At 63.3% G+C, this 17,297-nt stretch overlaps 2 protein-coding genes and 1 long non-coding RNA gene across 22 annotated transcripts in view; 2 read left to right on the forward strand and 1 right to left on the reverse strand.

Moving 5' to 3' along the window:
- The window catches only part of PPP2R3B (protein phosphatase 2 regulatory subunit B''beta), a 36,857-nt gene extending 35,850 nt beyond the window's left edge, over window positions 1-1,007 (forward strand). For all 3 annotated transcript variants that reach the window (XM_074323889.1, XM_074323890.1, XM_074323891.1), the window contains one exon: window positions 241-1,007. In XM_074323889.1, the coding sequence (XP_074179990.1) occupies window positions 241-391 (151 nt within the window). In that variant the 3' untranslated portion in view covers window positions 392-1,007. The remainder of the gene's footprint in view (window positions 1-240) is intronic.
- Window positions 541-6,721, reverse strand: LOC109439282 (uncharacterized). 15 transcript variants are annotated; one of them, XR_012493432.1, is made up of 6 exons: window positions 5,400-5,823; window positions 4,204-5,157; window positions 3,630-3,932; window positions 3,436-3,489; window positions 3,279-3,357; window positions 759-897 (listed from the first exon to the last, which is right to left on the reverse strand). It is a non-coding gene; the product is annotated as an uncharacterized LOC109439282 (long non-coding RNA). The 15 variants fall into 15 exon arrangements; XR_012493429.1 differs by lacking the exons at window positions 3,436-3,489; window positions 3,630-3,932 and having other exon boundaries at window positions 541-897; window positions 4,204-4,288; window positions 5,022-5,157; XR_012493428.1 differs by lacking the exons at window positions 3,436-3,489; window positions 3,630-3,932 and having other exon boundaries at window positions 541-897; window positions 4,204-4,310; window positions 5,022-5,157.
- Window positions 6,626-16,398, forward strand: GTPBP6 (GTP binding protein 6 (putative)). Of its 4 annotated transcripts, none has more exons than XM_074323893.1 (11): window positions 6,626-7,046; window positions 7,417-7,554; window positions 8,171-8,241; window positions 8,394-8,524; window positions 8,838-8,905; window positions 9,705-9,863; window positions 11,469-11,677; window positions 13,740-13,888; window positions 14,269-14,421; window positions 14,670-14,835; window positions 15,017-16,398. In XM_074323893.1, exons 1-10 carry the CDS (start codon window positions 6,626-6,628, stop codon window positions 14,791-14,793), a joined length of 1,623 nt encoding a protein of 540 aa, XP_074179994.1. In that variant the 3' UTR covers window positions 14,794-14,835; window positions 15,017-16,398. The 4 variants fall into 4 exon arrangements, 3 of the variants coding, with proteins under 3 accessions (XP_074179994.1, XP_074179995.1, XP_074179996.1); XM_074323894.1 differs by having other exon boundaries at window positions 15,170-16,398; XR_012493421.1 differs by lacking the exon at window positions 8,171-8,241.
- Window positions 16,399-17,297: the final 899 nt, after the last annotated feature.

Here is a 17,297-nt window from a genome sequence, read left to right on the forward strand (position 1 = left end):
GGGGGGGCTTACCACTGATGGGCAGAGAGTTGGCGGCAGCCCGAGGCACAGCTGTCAGGTCGCCGGGGAAACGTCATCTGCTGGTCTGGCTGCCGGAGGGGTCCCCTGCTCTGGGCTGCTGTGTCCCGACCCCTCAGGGTCCCCTGCAGGCCCCCCACGTGTGTTCCCCCATGTCCCCCTGGGCCACCAGTGTGTCCTCCCTACATTCCCTCCTGTGTCTCCACCGCCCCCTCCCTGCAGGTACGAGGCCGAGCTGAGCCCCGTGGACCAGAAGCTGAACGCACTGCGGTCCCCGCTGGCCCAGAGGCCCTTCTTCGAGGCGCCATCCGCGCTGGGCCCCGTGGACCTGTACGAGTACGAGAGTGGGGGTGACGACCTGCAGCCTTCGTGACCCGCGGCCTCCAGGGACTGTCTGTGGCAGGCAGCTGGGTGCAGCGGCTTCTAAAAAACAAGCAACTGTGTGATGGTTGAGCTCTTTTACGGAAAATGAAGTGCGTTTGTATGGAATGATACCCTGTATTTATTCAGCACGGAAGCTGGTCAGAGATGGTCGTGGGCGCGTGTCCCCACCCGTCCTGCAGAGCCTGGAAGCTGGGCCCAGCGGGCAAGGGCACCTGCGGCCCTGCTGTCCGGCCGTCCAGCCGAGGCGTTTGGACACGTTCCGCGTCCTGGGCGCCGTCCACATCGGAGGGGAACTGGTTTCTGCTCCGAGCGGATCCGCCTCAGGTGAGGGACCTGCACGGGCTTCGGGGCGTCGGCGGCTGTGTTCTTGCCCGGCCGCGAGTCAGAAGCTTCCGGAGCCGGCGTGCCCGCCTGCACACGTCCCGGGCCCAGGCCTCCTGCGGCCACAGCCCCACGCGGTGGGAGGGCGCGACCCCAACTACCAAACGTCTCCACCTGAATGTACAAAGTATGTAAAGTTAGCTTTTATGTGCTGTGTAGGCCAGTTTTAAAATGTTTTACGAGATCACGTTTGTATTTTCAAATAAATAATTTAAGGATTTTCAGCCACAGGCTCTGGTTACTCAGCCAGCACCCCCAGCCTGTGACACAGATGTGGCCCAGTTCACAGAGGGGACGCTGGCACCAGATGGCAGTGTCACTGGGGTGGGGACAGGGAGCCCACTGGGTGCAGGTCACGGGACCTGAGGCCCAAGAGTTCCCAGCAGTGGGACCCTCATCGCCGGTGCAGCTGGCACTGCAGCCAGTGGTCCTGACGCCCCTGCCCCAGACAGTCCGTCCCACGCAGTTGTGGGGAGGAGTGGGGAGACACCGTGACACAAACACTGCTCCTCAGATGGCGACCCCCGAGCCCGGGTGGGTGGAGGGAGGGACCCCGCAGAACTCAGCCTCGTATGGCAACAGGGCTGTCCCAGGACCCCAGGACCCCAGGTCAAGGTCCCACAGGGACATGCAGACTTGTCTCCCGGGTCAGCTGTCATCTGCACAATGGGGGTTGGGGTCCTCGCCTACAAACATGAAATGGGAGACCCCCCCAACATTGCTCCCCAGGGCCCCACGAGGCTGGCTATACAGGCCAGTGCCCTCTGGTCCAGGACGGCTCTGTGCTTCGGCACCAATATGAGAATGACGTGGCAGGAGCAGCCCTTATCCAGAGGGAGGACAGATAACAGGTGTCCCCTGGATAACAGGGGTTCCCCAGCAGGGGCTAGGCCTATGGCAGCAGGCATGACAGTGTTCACACAGCAGGGCCAGGCCGCCAAGAGTCCACAGACCAAATAGCCTGAGCACGTGGGACCACGGAACCGGACCACACTGAGCCGGTAAACACGGGACCAGAAAACACGGATCTGGACCTCACGGAGCCAGAAAACATGGAGTTGGACTACACACAGACCACACGGGGGAGCACACAGAAGGAGGGTGCTGGCACCAAGCTCCCCAGAGGGGAGTACAGCTGAGTCTGGAAACCTCCTTCCCAGCTGAGCTGAGCACAGTGGTCAGCCAGAGCCCAGCCAGGAAGCTGAGGGCGGTAGACACCTGGGTGGGCGGAACCCAGCATGCTGGGAGTCCCCGTTGACAATCACGTGGCCCTGTCCCGTGTACAGGGGACCCGCTGTGTGGTGCAGACAGCAGGGCCGGGGTCATTATCGTTCACCCGGCAGCCTGGAGGCCCCAGGTCATCTGCACACAGGCCGCTGACTCCCCCACCCTGGGAATGGCCGGCTGTGGACACAGCATGGTGATGGAGAGGGACGTCCCAACCTGAGTCCTACCTGGTGTGGTCACCTTCAGTCACACACCCTTGGGGATCGGGAGCCCTCAGGACACATGGACCCACGGACAGATGGGCACAGACACAAGGACAGACGGACACAGATGGACGGACACAGGGACGGATGGACTCAAATGGACACAAGGACAGACGGATGGACACGGACAGACACAGGGATAGGCGGACATAGACAATGGACACACGGATGGCCCAGTTCCCACCACCACCCCCCAGGGTAGTTTTCTGTGAATTTGGGGTCTGTGAGGTGAGCAGTGAGTCCTGAGCAGCCAGACTGGGGGTTCTGCACAGGCCCTGCCCCCACCCCACCCCCCATGAGGACACACAGGATGCAGCACGAGTGGGAAGCAACCCTGAGACCACCACACGTGGAGCCTTCCCACAGGCCGACGCCCCCTCCTGGCACAGAGCCCAGGTTGTGGGGACCCACCGGGGTGTCTGCACATCTGCAAGGGCCGCCCCAGACCTCTCACTCAGGCCCACCTGGGGGTCAGCCAGGTCGGAACCAGGAGAGATGCTGATGACCCCAGGGCACCCTGAAACCCAGTGCCCTGAGGACGGGGACCACACCCCAGCCTCGGGCACCCGAGGTCCCCACACCATGGTCAGAGCACCCAGATGGTCAGGAGGCTTGGGTCCCCCAGTCAGGCCAGCCCCTGGGGGTCCACCCACAGGGCAAACACCAGTGAGCGTCTACACAGCCAGCCCCTAGGTGTTCTGTCCACACAGGGAGCCCCACGTAATTGGGCCCCAGGGCAGCCCAGGTCCCTGTCCAGGGCCCTAGTGCTGACCGCAAAGGCCCCTGCTCCCGTCCCCACAGTCCCGCCCTAGGCACAGGCCTCGAGTCGCCTGGGAGACCCCATGAGACGGGGTGTCCCACCTCCCCAACCCAGGGCCTGGGGCCAGCAGCAGGAAGAGGCAGCCCCACGCGAGCCCCTGTCAGCACCGCACAGCCTGGCCAGCGTCCTCTCCAGCCCCATCCACGCCCCACTCAGCGGCCACCCAGGCCCAGCCCAGAACGTACCCCTGGGGGGTGCACTGTGTACATGTCCTCCGGAGCTCTCGGAGGCCTTGGAGACAGGAACTTGACATCACAGATGTCCCTGCAGGGAGAGGCATGGACGGTGAGGCCTCCACCCTTGGCCACCGGCTAGCCGGGAGCAGGACTCCCCCAGCCTCACCTCCGCCTCCATCCCAGCTGGGAGACTGAGGGAGACCAGGCAGGAGTAGGATCCCTGGGGGGGGAAAGTCCAGTCGGTGGACAGATGGAGGCTGACAGGCAGGGGATGGGGTGTGAGGGGAAGGAGGAAGGGTGTGGAAGAGGCAGGAGGGACCGTCCCCTGGGGCCTCTGGAGAGAGCGTGGCCCTGGGACACCTTGAGGGCAGACTCCTGGTCTCCAGGCTGGGGGAGGATGGGTGTCTGTGGTTTTAAGCCCCAGGTTTGTGGTCGTCAGTGACGGCCCTCACAGGACCGCGTCTGCCTCTGGAAGGAGCAACCACACGGCCTCCCGGACGGACGGATGGAGGAAGGCACGGGCGTCAGGCTGCAGAGGGTCCCAGACAACCCATGAGCAGTGGTGATCGCCTGGGGCAAGCGGGGCTATTAATAATTAACTCCGGCCCTTCCACCAGGATGGGAAGCTCATGTGCCCCGTCTGCAGCATTTCTGGAAACTGAGCTGAAACACAAAAGGCAAAGGACCGACCCAAGATGAGGAAACGGCGAGTGGGGCTGGCTGGAAGGCAAGCAGCTGGTCACCCTCTTCTTGTTCCTGTTCTTCCCCACTGTGTGCAGTTTAAATGACCAGAGACAACTGGACGTGTCTGTGTGGGGACGCAGAGAAAGCCCCACAGGGCCAGGCCCTGGGTCCCAGGCAGAGGCCGTCCTCTGTCCTTCCCTCTGTCCATCCCTACCAGGTCACATGAGCCTGACCGACCCTCTCTCCACACCTGGGCATACGAGGCCGTCCACCGTCTGTCCACCCTGTTGTCCATTGTCAACACCTGGATGAGACGATTCATCTGTCCATCCAACCTGGACAGATAAGGGAGCCTGTCTGTCGCCAGAGAGAGGAAGTGTCCTGCCACATCAGCTCTGGGTCCTGGCACGTGGAAAGGGATCAGTTTGGGGGCACCCTGGGAACTCGCCTGCATGTCCATGACAGTGTGACAGGAAGCCCTGCAGCAAGTGCAGACATCCCCACTGTGACTGTCCAGGGCCCTTCTGGTGGAACCCACCCATGTAAAGATGCCCCTGGGCACCCACATTTCATACGTATCCCCACCCTGGGGCCTTACAGACAGTGGGTACAGATGGTGATGGCAGTGTTGGGCGTCAGTCTGTGAAACGCTGGTTTTCCTCCAGGTGACCCCCTCACCCCAGGCTGAAGCAGGGATGTGTCCATGGGGCCGAGAGGAACCAGGTAACAAGGTGTGTGGTGTCCACTAACCGACCATGGAGGGACCTGCCCACAACCCTGCCCTCCCAGGGGGAAGGGGGCCTTGGTCGTCCCAGTGCATACCAACCCCCTCCCACTTCCCACATCCACGAATGAAATGTCAGCACCCGACTGAACCCACACTCAGGCCTGACCCCTCAACGCACGCAGCCCTGTCGGCTGTGCAGTACAGGGTGACCAGAAGGGACAGGCCGCCTGGCAGATGGCTGACCCAGCCTGATGTCTACAAATCCCCCAGACGCTGTACCCAACACTAGGTCACACAGAGCCCTGGAGGGGATGGTGGCTGAAAAGCTGCAACGCACTCACCTTGAATTTACAGAAGGAATGACCCAAATTCACAGCTGCCTTCCTGCTCATACACAGGTGAGGCAGCCAGTGACCTGTGCTTGGGACAGGACACGCCCCGATGAGACAGCCGGTTCAGGTGAGACAGCGGTGACCTCTGTTGGGGACAGGACACGCCCCGGTGAGCATCCCAGGTGTCAGGAGAGCCCCACTCCGTCACCCTCCATCTCACACCCACGCGTCCCACGAGTCACTGGTGCTCCCATCCCTCCCGAAAGCCTTAAAGGACTAGCTGGGGGCTGTTAGCAGGGTCTTCCCTCAAGTGACTCCCTCGTCCCTCGGCCTCTGCCCCCCACAGCCGGCACCCTGAGGACCCCCTGCGCATGGACAGCGAGTCACCTCAGAGCTCAGCCCGGCCGCCTGCAGCCCATTCCCGCCGCAGTGGCCGTCACCAGGCAGTAGAGGACCCCACGCGGGCCAGGCGGGTGGCATCACACAGAAGGGGAGGGAGCCTGCGCAGGAAGCCACGGGGAAAGACCCTGGCCGACCAGTGTCTCCGGGCCTCGTGGCTCCGGGGCCACCCCACGCGCTCCTGAATGGGCCCTCCATGTCGGTGATGCGGGCTCCACGCGCCTGTCAGGCCCCGAGCCCGTGTGCCCTGCGGGTTCCCGCTTCCTCGGGATGACACCCAGGTGGTCCGCGGTCCCTCTGTCCGCCTGAAGCCCCTCCCCGAGGGGCAGGCCCGGCGGCGCCGGCGCTGAGCGAGCCGTAGGGGGCGCTAAGTCACCACGGAAACGTCGCTCTGGACACCACGTCCCCAGGGGCGGGCGGGGAGAGGAAGGCGGACCAGTCCAGGCCACAGGGCTCTGCTATCGTTTCCCAAGACACAGGGACCCGCTGAATCTGGCGCCCAAGCCCCGGGACTACCAGGCAGCGCAGACCTCAGAACCTGCAGGCACGGTCAGGACCCCGGCAGATGGCATCAGACGCCCAAGACAAGCTCTGGTCCCCTGGGCGTGGGATGGGACCCCCAAGGCAGAGCCTGGGACACCTGGGGAGTCCTGAGCCCCCAAGGCAGCGTCTGGGATCCCGGAGGATGGGTGGGACCCCGAAGGCAGGGCTCGAGACGCCCAGGGATGGGAAGGGACCCTGGGGCCACACGCGGGCCACCAGCGCAGACTTAGGAACCCCTCGGCGGGACCTGAAGTCCCCAAGCAGCTTTTGGAACCCTCCCAAGCCGGACTCGAGACCCCAAAGCAGAGTGCGGACCCTGGGGGACAGGCTCGGACCCTCCCAGTTAGGCTCTGAGGCTCCCGGGGACCGGCTCGGAACCCCCAAGGCAAATCTCGGACCCCTGAGACCGCACTCGGTCCCGCAAGCAGAGTGCGGGACCCCAGCGGACAGTTAAAGACGCCAGGACCGGACCCCAGACCCCGCGCGGAGGCCGGAGCGGGGCGCGGGAAGGCGCTGGGTCGGCGGCAGCGCCCGCCGGCCGTCGGGGACCGGCTTCTGGCCCCACACACCGCGCTACCCGAACCGGGACGCGCCGCGAGTCCCCTGCGCAGACTAGAAGCGCTCACCCCGCCCCGGCCGCGACCGCGCACCAATCAGGGGCCGGCGAGCACATGACGCCGAGCGACCAATGGGAAGCCTGCGCCTTAGCACGACCCCGAGGCCCCGCCCCATCGCGTTCCGGGGGACGCAGGATGTGGGCCCTCCGGGCCGCCGTCCGCCCGAGAGCATGGCTCTCTCGCGTGGCTCCGAGGGCCGCACCGCCGCTGCCAGCCTGCCCCGTACGCGCGCTCGCCGCCTTCGGCCCCGGGGATCCAGGGGACCTGCGGGGTAGAGGGGGCGGAGGCCGGGGCCCACGTGCGGATGGCTGGAGAAGCCGAGCGGGAGAGGAGGACGAGGAGGGGCCAGAAGATGCGGAGGAAGAGGAAGAGGAGCTGCTGAGGAGGGACCCTTTGCTGCCGGCGGGGACGCAGCGTGTGTGCTTGGTTCACCCTGAGGTCAAGTGGGGACCGGGAAAGCCGCAGCTGACGCGAGGTGATCCGGGGCTGGGTCACGGGCGGGGTCTCGGGGGGGCGGGACTCCGAGGGCTGGACCTGATAGGGCGGGGGGCTGAGGGGCGGGACTCCGAGAGCTGTACCTCATAGGGCGGGAGCTGAGGGGGCGGTACTTCGGGGGCTTGAACTCGTGTGGCGGAAAAGTCGAGGGGAGGGGCCCAGGGTTGGACCTCATGGGGCGGGGCTCCAGGGCTGCCAGTCAGAGGTGGGGTTTCTGCGTGTCGGACGCCTTGACTCTGAAGGCGGGCTTGCTGGGGGTGCTAGGGTCCGGGCAGAGCTGAGCCTCCCTCCCGACCTGCCGGGGAGCCTGCCTGAAGCAGCCCTCACCTAGGACGCATTTCTCCCCTTAGCCGAGTGGCAAGTGGCGGAGGCGGAAGCACTGGTGCGCACGCTGGACAACTGGTCGGTGGCGGAGACGATGGTGGTGCCAACCAAAACGCCGGACAGGAAGCTCATCTTCGGCAAAGGGACCTTGGAGCACCTGACGGGTGGGTGCAGCGCTCCTGTCCCTGTCCTTTCTCTCATTTTCCGGAGAGGAACAGAGCAAGTAGACGCTGTCGCTCTGCAGGACTGAGGTGGCCTCAGGGGAAATCGGATCAGATCTGGAACAAGCCTGATATCCCCACGGGAGCTCCTACGAGGCCCCAGGGCGGGCAGCTTAGAGTAGGGTGCAGCCGGCCCCCAGCCCCCCAGCCCCCCAGCCCAGCTCTCCCTCCCAGCCGCCTGACACCCATTTTCAGCACCCGAATGTGGTTCCTGCCTGTGGACTCTGCTCTCCTGGGACCCCCTAGAGCCCCCACCCCATACTGTCGTCTGGCTCACAGTTCAGAGCAGCGAGCACAGCAGCCGAGCTGGAGGGGAGGTGCTCACTGCCTGTCTCTCTCCCCGGGTCTTAGATGCATTCAGTCCCCATGGGGTCATGTGATCTCCATGTGTGTGTTTGTGCGAGTCCCACACCCCTGAACATGGACCCCGGGCTCCCCTCGACCCCGACCCACACCCCAGACGTCTCCAACACCGTGCTCAGAGAGTCTGGTGACACAGCCAACCATCGTGCAGGGTCATCCTGTGACAGTCGTCCTAATGGGACCCTCTCTCCCTTAGAGAGAATTAGAGGCCTGACGGGAATCTCAGCTGTCTTCCTGAATGTGGAGAGGGTGTCCCCGTCCACCAAGGTACTGGAGGTCATGCTATGCTGTCCACCCTCTGCCGAGGCCTTGCTCTGCTTCTCCCACAAGGGACAGAGGACCCAGGGTCTCGGGAGTGTCATGTGCCCCTCACTTGAGGTCCCGGAGTGTTCACCCCGTCACGCACTCTCCTTTGCTAGAAAGAGCTGGAGGCCATGTGGGGCGTGCGGGTGTTCGATCGGTTCACCGTGGTCCTGCACATTTTCCGCTGCAACGCACGGACCAGGGAGGCGCGGCTCCAGGTGGCACTGGCGGAGCTCCCCCTTCTGAGGTAGTGGCACGACACGGGCTCGCGGCCCACAGCGGGACCCCTTCTTGTTTCCACCCGTTTGACTGTGTTCAGGTGTGGTAAGGACGGAACCTTCTGCCCGTGAGGACGTCACCTACAGTGGGACCCTGTGTGCCCGGCAGTGCAGGCCCACGCGGGGCGGGGGGGGGACCCCAGTGCACTCGTGCTCCATGCAGAGTCCCCACCCAAAGTTCTGTCCTCGTCCTCGCATGTGACACGTTGTGCCCGCTCCGTTCTCACTGGATGGGCTTGTGTGTCTTCTCCCGGCTACTGAACTGCCCTGTTGCCACACCAGGTCCAACCTGAAAAACGACGTTGCCCGCGTGGACGGACGAGGGGGCTCTCGCTACATCATGGGGTCAGGTAACATGTCCAAGTTTTTGTCACCAGATGCTGGGAATGGGGGATGTCACAACGGCCACCTCTTGGAAGGGGACAGCATCCCTGAAAGTACTGATGTGGCCAGGGCTACACGTGGGGATTGTCTGCAGTCAGCCCAACAAGCTAGGGATCCAGATGGTCTCCTGGGGCAGTTGTAACAGGACCGCAAACCGAGGGCTTAAAACACCAGAAATGCGTTTTCTGCCAGTCCTGGAGACCAGGAGTCTGCCCTCAAGGTGTCCCAGGGCTGTGCTCCCTCCGGAGGTCCCAGGGGACAGTCCCTCCTGCCCCTTCCAGCTCCTGGGGGCTCCAGACGTCCCTGGGCTGGTGGCCGCCTCCCTCCCTTCTCTGCCTCCGTCTCCACGTGGCGTCTCCTCTGTGTCTGTGTCCCTCCTCTTCTGTCTCTGACGAGGACACTGTCATTGGTTCAGGCCCCTCTGATCCAGGACGACCTCATCTCACATTCTTCACTCACTTAGTCCTGTCTGCAAAGACCCTGTTTCCACATACATTCCCATCCCTAGGTTCTGGGGGTCAGGATGTGGACACATCTTTGGGTCACCACTCAGCCCACTGTGGATATTGGGGGCTGTGTTTCAGAGGCTCTTACTTCCTGCCGAGTAAAGGGGAGCCTGGGTGACCTCAAAGGGCAGAAGTTGGGGGCGACTGCCTAGGGACTTGAGCACTCCTGCCTGTCCCCTATAGGTGCCTGCGCCCCACAGGTTGCTCTTGCCTCGGTCCCCTGGGGTGTGCACTGACTCACCCCCTTGGCTGTTTCCAGGGGAATCTTTCATGCAAGTGCAGCAGCGTCTCTTGAAGGAGAGGGAAATGAAAATCCGGAAGGCCCTGGACAGACTCAGGAGGAAAAGGCAGCTCCTGGGAAGGCAGCGGAGGCGGCGGGAGTTCCCGGTGGTCTCCGTCGTGGGGTACACAAACTGTGGTGAGTGGGGGGCAGGAGCAAGAAGTGGGAGACACAGCCTTGTGAGTGGGGAGGAGTGAGAAGTGGGGACCGCCTGCCCTGGTGCTGCTGGAGTGTTTTAGGCGAATCTACTTGCAAACGCAGCAGGGCTGCAGGACTCACCAAGGGCTGACAGACGGTGAGAACAGAGCGGAACGGGTGATCGTCTGCCCGGGGCTTCTTGGTGTCACGGCATCCCACCCACTCATGTCACTGGCGTGTTTACTCAGTGCCTGGACACCCTCAATGCCGGAAAGCTTACAAACTCAGCACTAGAATAAACTTGAGTTTTGAAGTCCGTTCACAGTAGACACGCTTTTAGAAGATAAGACCAGTTCAGATTTGTGAGGTTTGTCTGTAACGCTCGTGTTAAGTGAAATCTCATGTACGAGACAGAAGTCTGGGTGTCTTCTGGAGGCACAAAGCTCGATGTCACAGGCACCTTAGGTAACCAAAGAGGCACCACATTCATGTGTTTGCCGCCATTATTCACTCAATAAGCATTTGCCGAGCTCCGAGAGGTCCAGCGCTCTGTGATCTCGCTGCACACGGATGGGACACGGCCAGCAACCCATCACCAGCACCTTGTGGTCTGTGTCCAGAGAGGGGTCCCACAGAACCCGGAGCACGTGTAGCTTACAGAAGTCCTGAGTATATGCACACGTGTAGTCACAGCTGCCGGGAAGTGTGGGTGCCTGTGTGTGCCCGTCTGCCAGACAGCCGGGGACTCATCACCGACACTCCCTTTCAGAGGTGGCAGCTCGGTGTCCGGCTGTCCCTGGAAGCTCACCCAGCCCCGGGGTGCCCTCCTGTCTTCTAAGAGCATGTGTGCTGTAAGTGGACGGGGGTGGACACGCCAATATGCATCCAGGCGGCGCTGTCCTACCCTCTCCCTCCACGTCACAGGTCCCCTCCCACTGACCTCTAGGGCAGAATGAACCCAGTGGCCACCAAGAGGTCTTGGCCTGCTAGCCAGTTCCTGTGGTGGCTCCAAACATGAGTCAGGGACATAGAGAGGTCCCTTTTGTCAGGAAAGGCTGACTGGAGGGGACGTCCTCTGGGGCCACCTCAAGTACACTGCCCTGCCTGTCTGTACCATCACCCCCGTCTACACCATAAACCGTCTACACCATCTATACGGTCTCCCTCTCTGTCTACACTGTCCCCTGCCTGTCTGCACCCCCCTCATTTATACCGAGACCCCCATTACAGCAGCGTTTTCCTGCACCACCACCCTCGTCTACACACACCCCACCCATCTGACACACAGCGTACACCCGGGCTCCGTCATCACTCCGTCTACACCGTCACCCTCCCCGGCACTGGCTGCACCGCCCTGATTCGCACAGGTGCCCACACCACTGGCCCTGCTCCACCTGCTCAGGAGCCTGGACAGCCACTGCTGGGTCTCCCCACGTGTCCCGAGGGCCCTGCAGAGACCTAGGAGCTCAGACCTCACAGGCACTCGGGCCGCCTCTACCCGACGTGTGAGGGTCAGATGTGACGTGGAGCAGCCCCCGGTCCAGCGGCACACGTAGGACACGGGAGGGGCTTCCACGCAGCGTGAGTCCTTGTGCCAACTTGCAGGAAAGACCACGCTGATCAGGGCTCTCACGGGAGACGCTGCCGCCCAGCCGCGGGACCAGCTGTTTGCGACGCTGGACATCACGGCCCATGCGGGGTCACTGCCCTCCCGGATGACTGTCCTCTACATGGACACCATCGGGTTTCTGTCCCAGCTGCCCCACAGCCTGATCGAGTCCTTCTCTGCCACCCTGGAGGACGTGGTGCACTCGGTGAGTGGGGGTGTCAGGGCCAGGTCGTCCGTGCACGTGTAACGGGGCCGGGTCCCCTGACACACGGCACAGTGGGGGGGGTGAGTCCCCTGACACACGGCACAGCATGGGGGTGGGTCCCCTGACACACGGCACAGCGGGGGGTGAGTCCCCTGACACACGGCACAGCGTGGGGGTGAGTCCCCTGACACACGGCACAGCAGGGGTGAGTCCCCTGACACACAGCAGGGGTGAGTCCCCTGACACACGGCACAGCAGGGGGGTGAGTCCCCTGACACACGGCACAGCAGGGGGGTGAGTCCCCTGACACACGGCACAGCGGGGGGTGAGTCCCCTGACACACGGCAGAGCAGGGGGGTGAGTCCCCTGACACACGGCACAGCGGGGGGTGAGTCCCCTGACACACGGCACAGCAGGGGGTGAGTCCCCTGACACACGGCACAGCGGGGGGGTGAGTCCCCTGACACACGGCACAGCAGGGGGCTGGGTCCCCTGACACACGGCACAGCAGGGGGCTGGGTCCCCTGACACACGGCACAGCAGGGGGCTGGGTCCCCTGACACACGGCACAGCAGGGGGTGAGTCCCCTGACACACGGCACAGCAGGGGGCTGGGTCCCCTGACACACGGCACAGCAGGGGGCTGGGTCCCCTGACACACGGCACAGCAGGGGGCTGGGTCTCCTGACACACGGCACAGCGGGGGGTGAGTCCCCTGAGACAGCACAGCAGGGGGGTGAGTCCCCTGACACACGGCACAGCAGGGGGTGAGTCCCCTGACACATGGCACAGCAGGGGGCTGGGTCCCCTGACACACGGCACAGCAGGGGGCTGGGTCTCCTGACACACAGCACAGCGGGGGGTGAGTCCCCTGAGACAGCACAGCAGGGGGGTGAGTCCCCTGACACACGGCACAGCAGGGAGCTGGGTCTCCTGACACACGGCACAGCAGGGGGCTGGGTCCCCTGACACACGGCACAGCAGGGGGGTGAGTCCCCTGACACAGCACAGCAGGGGCCTGGGTCCCCTGACACACAGCAGGGGGGTGAGTCCCCTGACACATGACACAGCAGGGGGCTGGGTCTCCCACAACATGACACAGCAGGGGGCTGGGTCCCCCAAAACACGGCACAGCAGGGGCCTGGGTCCCCTGGAACATGACACAGCAGGGTGCCAGGTCCCCTGAACATGACACAGGTGGGGGCCGGCTAACCTGAAACACAAAACAACTGAGGGATGGGTCCCCTCAACTGTAATACAGCAGGGACCGGGTCCCTTCACATGGTATACAACCTGAGGCCACGTCCCCTCACATATGAAATGGCATGTCCTGGGTGGCGTCCCAGGACAGCAGGCTCATGAGGACTGGTGACATCTGAACAAGGCCTGGGGTTTAGTGAGGAGATTGTACCCAATGTCAGCCCCTTGGTGGTGACAAGCACCCCTTAATGTTTGAGGTGACAGCACAGCAGAAGGGGGTGTGATGGCCATGTGCCAACTCTTGCACAGTGTAAGTTGTCTGAAAATGTAAAACTTCTGGAATGAAACCTTTTTGAAAAAACTTAAGTTTTTCCGAAAAAAAGAACCTAGCAGTGAACACCCCAAACCATAAAGGGCGCATTTTTCCAGTGGCTGAATTACATGTAGCTTTTGTTTCCTTTACTGAATTTCCAAATTTTGCTTAAGGAACCTACCTGTAAAATGTTTAAAATTAGGTGAAAAAGCAATGTTTAAAACGTGAAGTAGCACAACTTCTAGGATTCACAGAAGGGGGACCCGCCCACAGCTCTGAATGAATACCCCTGGGTGGGTGGGTGGCCGGTGCCTGCACAGTGGGACGTGGTGCAGACGCCGAGCGGCCCCTTCGTCCGGCTGGACCAGGAGGGGCCTCGTCACTGAGCTTCTACTCTGTGGCCCCCCCTCAGGTGCCAGCCACCCCCACCGGGCATGGGGACTGCGTGGGGGCAGCGCCCACCCTCAGCCGTGCTCCTGGGCGGTCTTCCGTGTGGACTGGCGGGGCTGGTGGCCTGCATGTCTCATCACGTGTCCTGCCTGGTCCCTAGGACCTGATCGTCCATGTGCGGGACGTGAGCCACCCCGAGAGCGAGCTGCAGAAAGCCAGCGTCCTGTCGGCCCTGCGCGGCCTGCACTTGCCCGCTGCGCTGCTGGACTCCATGCTGGAAGTGCACAACAAGGCCGACCTCCTGCCCGGGTGAGCTGTCCCCCCTGAGACTCCCGGGGCCACGTGTCCCCCCCACAGCCCCCCTGTTCTCGGGGAGGACAGGCCACCACGTACCCCCACACAGCCCCCCTGTGCCAGGAAGGATGGGTCAGAGTGCCCGTTTTCCACTGCTGTCAGGCGCCTTTCCCTCAGAGCGCGGGCTTGGGGTGCATGCTCTGAACACCTGCACCTCCGCGTGCCCTGTATGTCACCCCCGTCACTGTTCCTGTCATCTGACTGTCCCACGGGGCCCTGTCCTCCCCTGGGATGGGCTGCAGCAGTCACAGTGGGGGCCCCTTGGGCAGGGGGCCTGTGGGGACCCTCGCCCGCTTGTCCTGTGGCTGAGCGGTCTGTGGGCCTCCCCCACACAGGTACAGCCCGGTGGGACCACGTGTCCTCGCTGTGTCTGCCCTCCTGGGGCTCGGGCTGGAGGAGCTGAAAGCTGAGGTGGAAGATGCCATCATGAGGGCGACAGGGAGGCAGGTCCTAACCCTCCGTGTCCGGCTGGCAGGGCCACAGCTGAGGTGTGTCGGGCTGTCCAGTGGGCAGGGTGGTGGCCCTGAGTGGCTGTCGGGCCCTCGCTGGGTACAGGCTGCCCACACGAGCTGTGTCTCTGAGTTACCCACTCAACTGTAGCCTGGTGTCCCCGGGTGACTGACACCACAGGGCCATTGGCAGTCCCTCCCACCAGTGACGAGGGCCCCACTGTGGCCTAGGGCTGCACCCCCGGGGTCAGCCGTCCCACGAACAGGGTCGTCACCTGTTTTCCCAGCTGGCTGCATAAGGAGGCGACAGTGCAGCATGTGGAAGTGGTCCCCGAGGCCGGTGTGGCCCACGTCACGGTCATCATCAGCAGCTCCGCTTATGGCAAGTTCCGGAAGCTTTTTCCAGAATGACAGGTGGCCTGTGGCCTGGGGACCGTCGTTTCAGCCGCAGAGGTAGGCAGGCGGGTGTCACCTGGTAGCTCCCCCCCCACCCAGGTCGGCGGTGCAGGCGGTGCGGGCGGTGCGGGCGGTGCGGGTGGTGTGGGCGGGCGGTGCGGGCGGGCGGTCTGAGGGACCGCACTCGGCAGCTCCAGCTCGATGGCCAGCACGCTGTGTGGGCTGACTTCCCTTCCAGATCTTTCCACTACGAGACATGAAAGCCTAGTTCCTGCGTGTGTAAACCAGCCTCTGTGGCTCCTCCCCGCGCTGGCTGCCTGCAGGACGCTCTGCCCACAGCGGCCACTGAAGGAAGCAGGTGCAGTTTTTTCGTCCCCTGTGTGTTTCCCAGTCACAGCTGCCCGGCCTTGCTCTTCCCCAGCCTGACGTCAGAGGACTCATCCCCAGTGGGTCTCCCCACAAAGGCAGAGGACAAAGAACACGTGTCGTCACGGAAGCAGGAGGCCAGGAGTGCACTGAGCGTCGCAGGAGCCGCTAAGAGACCACACGACGGGAATACTCGCCTCACACAGACGGGACACATGCGTCCATCACACACGTTACTTGTCAACCACAGGAAAAGTTAAACTGGGACATCTCAGTGACCAGGAGGCTCCATCCTGGAGCAGAACTCGCAGGACCCCGTTGCTGGCGCTCTGAGTGCAAACAGCCTCCAGACGACCTTCCTGGTGCAAAGTGGCTGGAGGGCCTGGGCACTCAGGCTGACGAGCCCTCAGGGACACCGAGAGCCAAGCGACTGCAAGTGCCATCGGGAAGTGCTGCAGTGACGGGGTTCTGTCTCTCTCGCCGCCTGGCACCCAGGAAGCTCGTTGTTTAATTATGTGCCTTAGGGTTGCATTCCACGTCACAGGGGTGTCTGTTGAGTTGTCCCAGCACGTTGTAGTTCGGGTGACAGGAAGAGAACGTCTGCCCTCTGCCGAGCGTGCCTTGTCCTGCTAGACCCCTGCCACGCGGCCTGCGGCCCCACCCACCCTCACCCAGGGCTGTCTTCCTAAACCTGCTTCTGAGCTCGGCCACCCTGTGGAAACGCAGCCTGGGGAGGTGTGGAGACACAGTGATGGCGCTGAGACGTCCCCATGAGACTCCCCGTGTGGTGGCCAGGATCGTGTCCCCACAGACGTCCCCGTGCTATCCTCAGAACCTGTGACGTGCTACCTACTGGGCAACAGTGAGGACGTGACGTTGCAGACACGACCAGGTGAAGCATCCAGAAATGCAGGACGGCCCTGCATTACCCCGGTGGCCCTGCCTGTCATCACAAGGGTCCTTATCAGGGAGCAGGAGGCTGAGTCGGAGATGGGAGGAACCAGCCATAGTGAGTCAGACAGAAAGCGAGAGGGCCGTGGTGATAGCTCTGCAGGTGGAGGAAGGGGCCACCAGCCGAGCTGTGCTGGAAGCATCCGGAAGCTAGAAAGCCAAGGAAGCATTTTGAGAGGCGAGATCGCCGTTGTGAGCCGTGGAGCCTCCAGAACCCGTCCTGCCCTCACCTGACAGCCCATGAGACCATGTCAGACTCCTCACCTGCAGAATTGGGAGGGAATAAACCTTGCTTGAAGCGACCGTCATGGCCATGTGTGGCATTAGCCCCAGGACACCCACACACGGGGTCTGGGGGGCGGCACGAGAGGTCCCAGGACAGCCTCCCCAGGACCTGGGCTCCCGGGACCCCCGGCTGCGTGCGGAGCTGCACCGTCTGCTCCACAAGGTGCAGGGAGCTGCCGGCTGCCCAGTGAGGCCGTGTGGTGCAGGACAGCTGTCTCTAGGACGATGACAAGGCCAGTCCCGCGAACCTGGGCCTCAGAGCACCTGCTTCTCGGCCTCATTCAGCCCAGCCCTGAGGACTAGCTCCTACGGGGTCTCTGAGCACAAGGGGGTTCTGAGGGGACCCTGGCAGGTGGGGAGTGTCCTGCTTGGACCGTGCCCCCAGGCTCCCGGCCCAGTTCGCTCACCAGCCTGTGGCCCCCCTGGGTGACCATCCCCACTGTTCACTTGCAGGCACCTCACCCATCTGTCACGGGGGACGCCCATTTCCGTCCAGGTCCAGCCTCCAGGCATCGTCCACCCGACCCCAGGGCCTCCCCGTCTGGGACATGCAAGCCAAAGCTGTGGGGGGTTGTGGTCTCTGGTCCCTGCTCTCCTTGCCCTGCCCCTGACCTCTGTCCCCTCCACACCCCCAGAGTCCCCACCCCAAGGACTCGGGAACAGAGCTCAGTCCCAGAGTTGCCTCAGACACAACCTATGCACTGCAGGGTCCAGACCCCACTGTAGAAGCAGAGCAAGGGGGGGTCTCCAGGAGAAGGATGAGGCAGGGGTCTCAGGGGGCCCATAGAAGGCTGGGGTCTCGGGACCCGGCGAGAGGTCTGCAGGTCTTGGGAGGCCTGGAGAGAGGTCTGGGGTCTCGGGGCCCAAAGAAAGGGCTGGGGTCTCAGGGAGCCTGGAGTCAGGGCTGGCATCTCAGG

The sequence above is a fragment of the Rhinolophus sinicus genome, chromosome X, assembly GCF_036562045.2.
Source record: "Rhinolophus sinicus isolate RSC01 chromosome X, ASM3656204v1, whole genome shotgun sequence".
Classification (NCBI taxonomy): domain Eukaryota; kingdom Metazoa; phylum Chordata; class Mammalia; order Chiroptera; family Rhinolophidae; genus Rhinolophus; species Rhinolophus sinicus.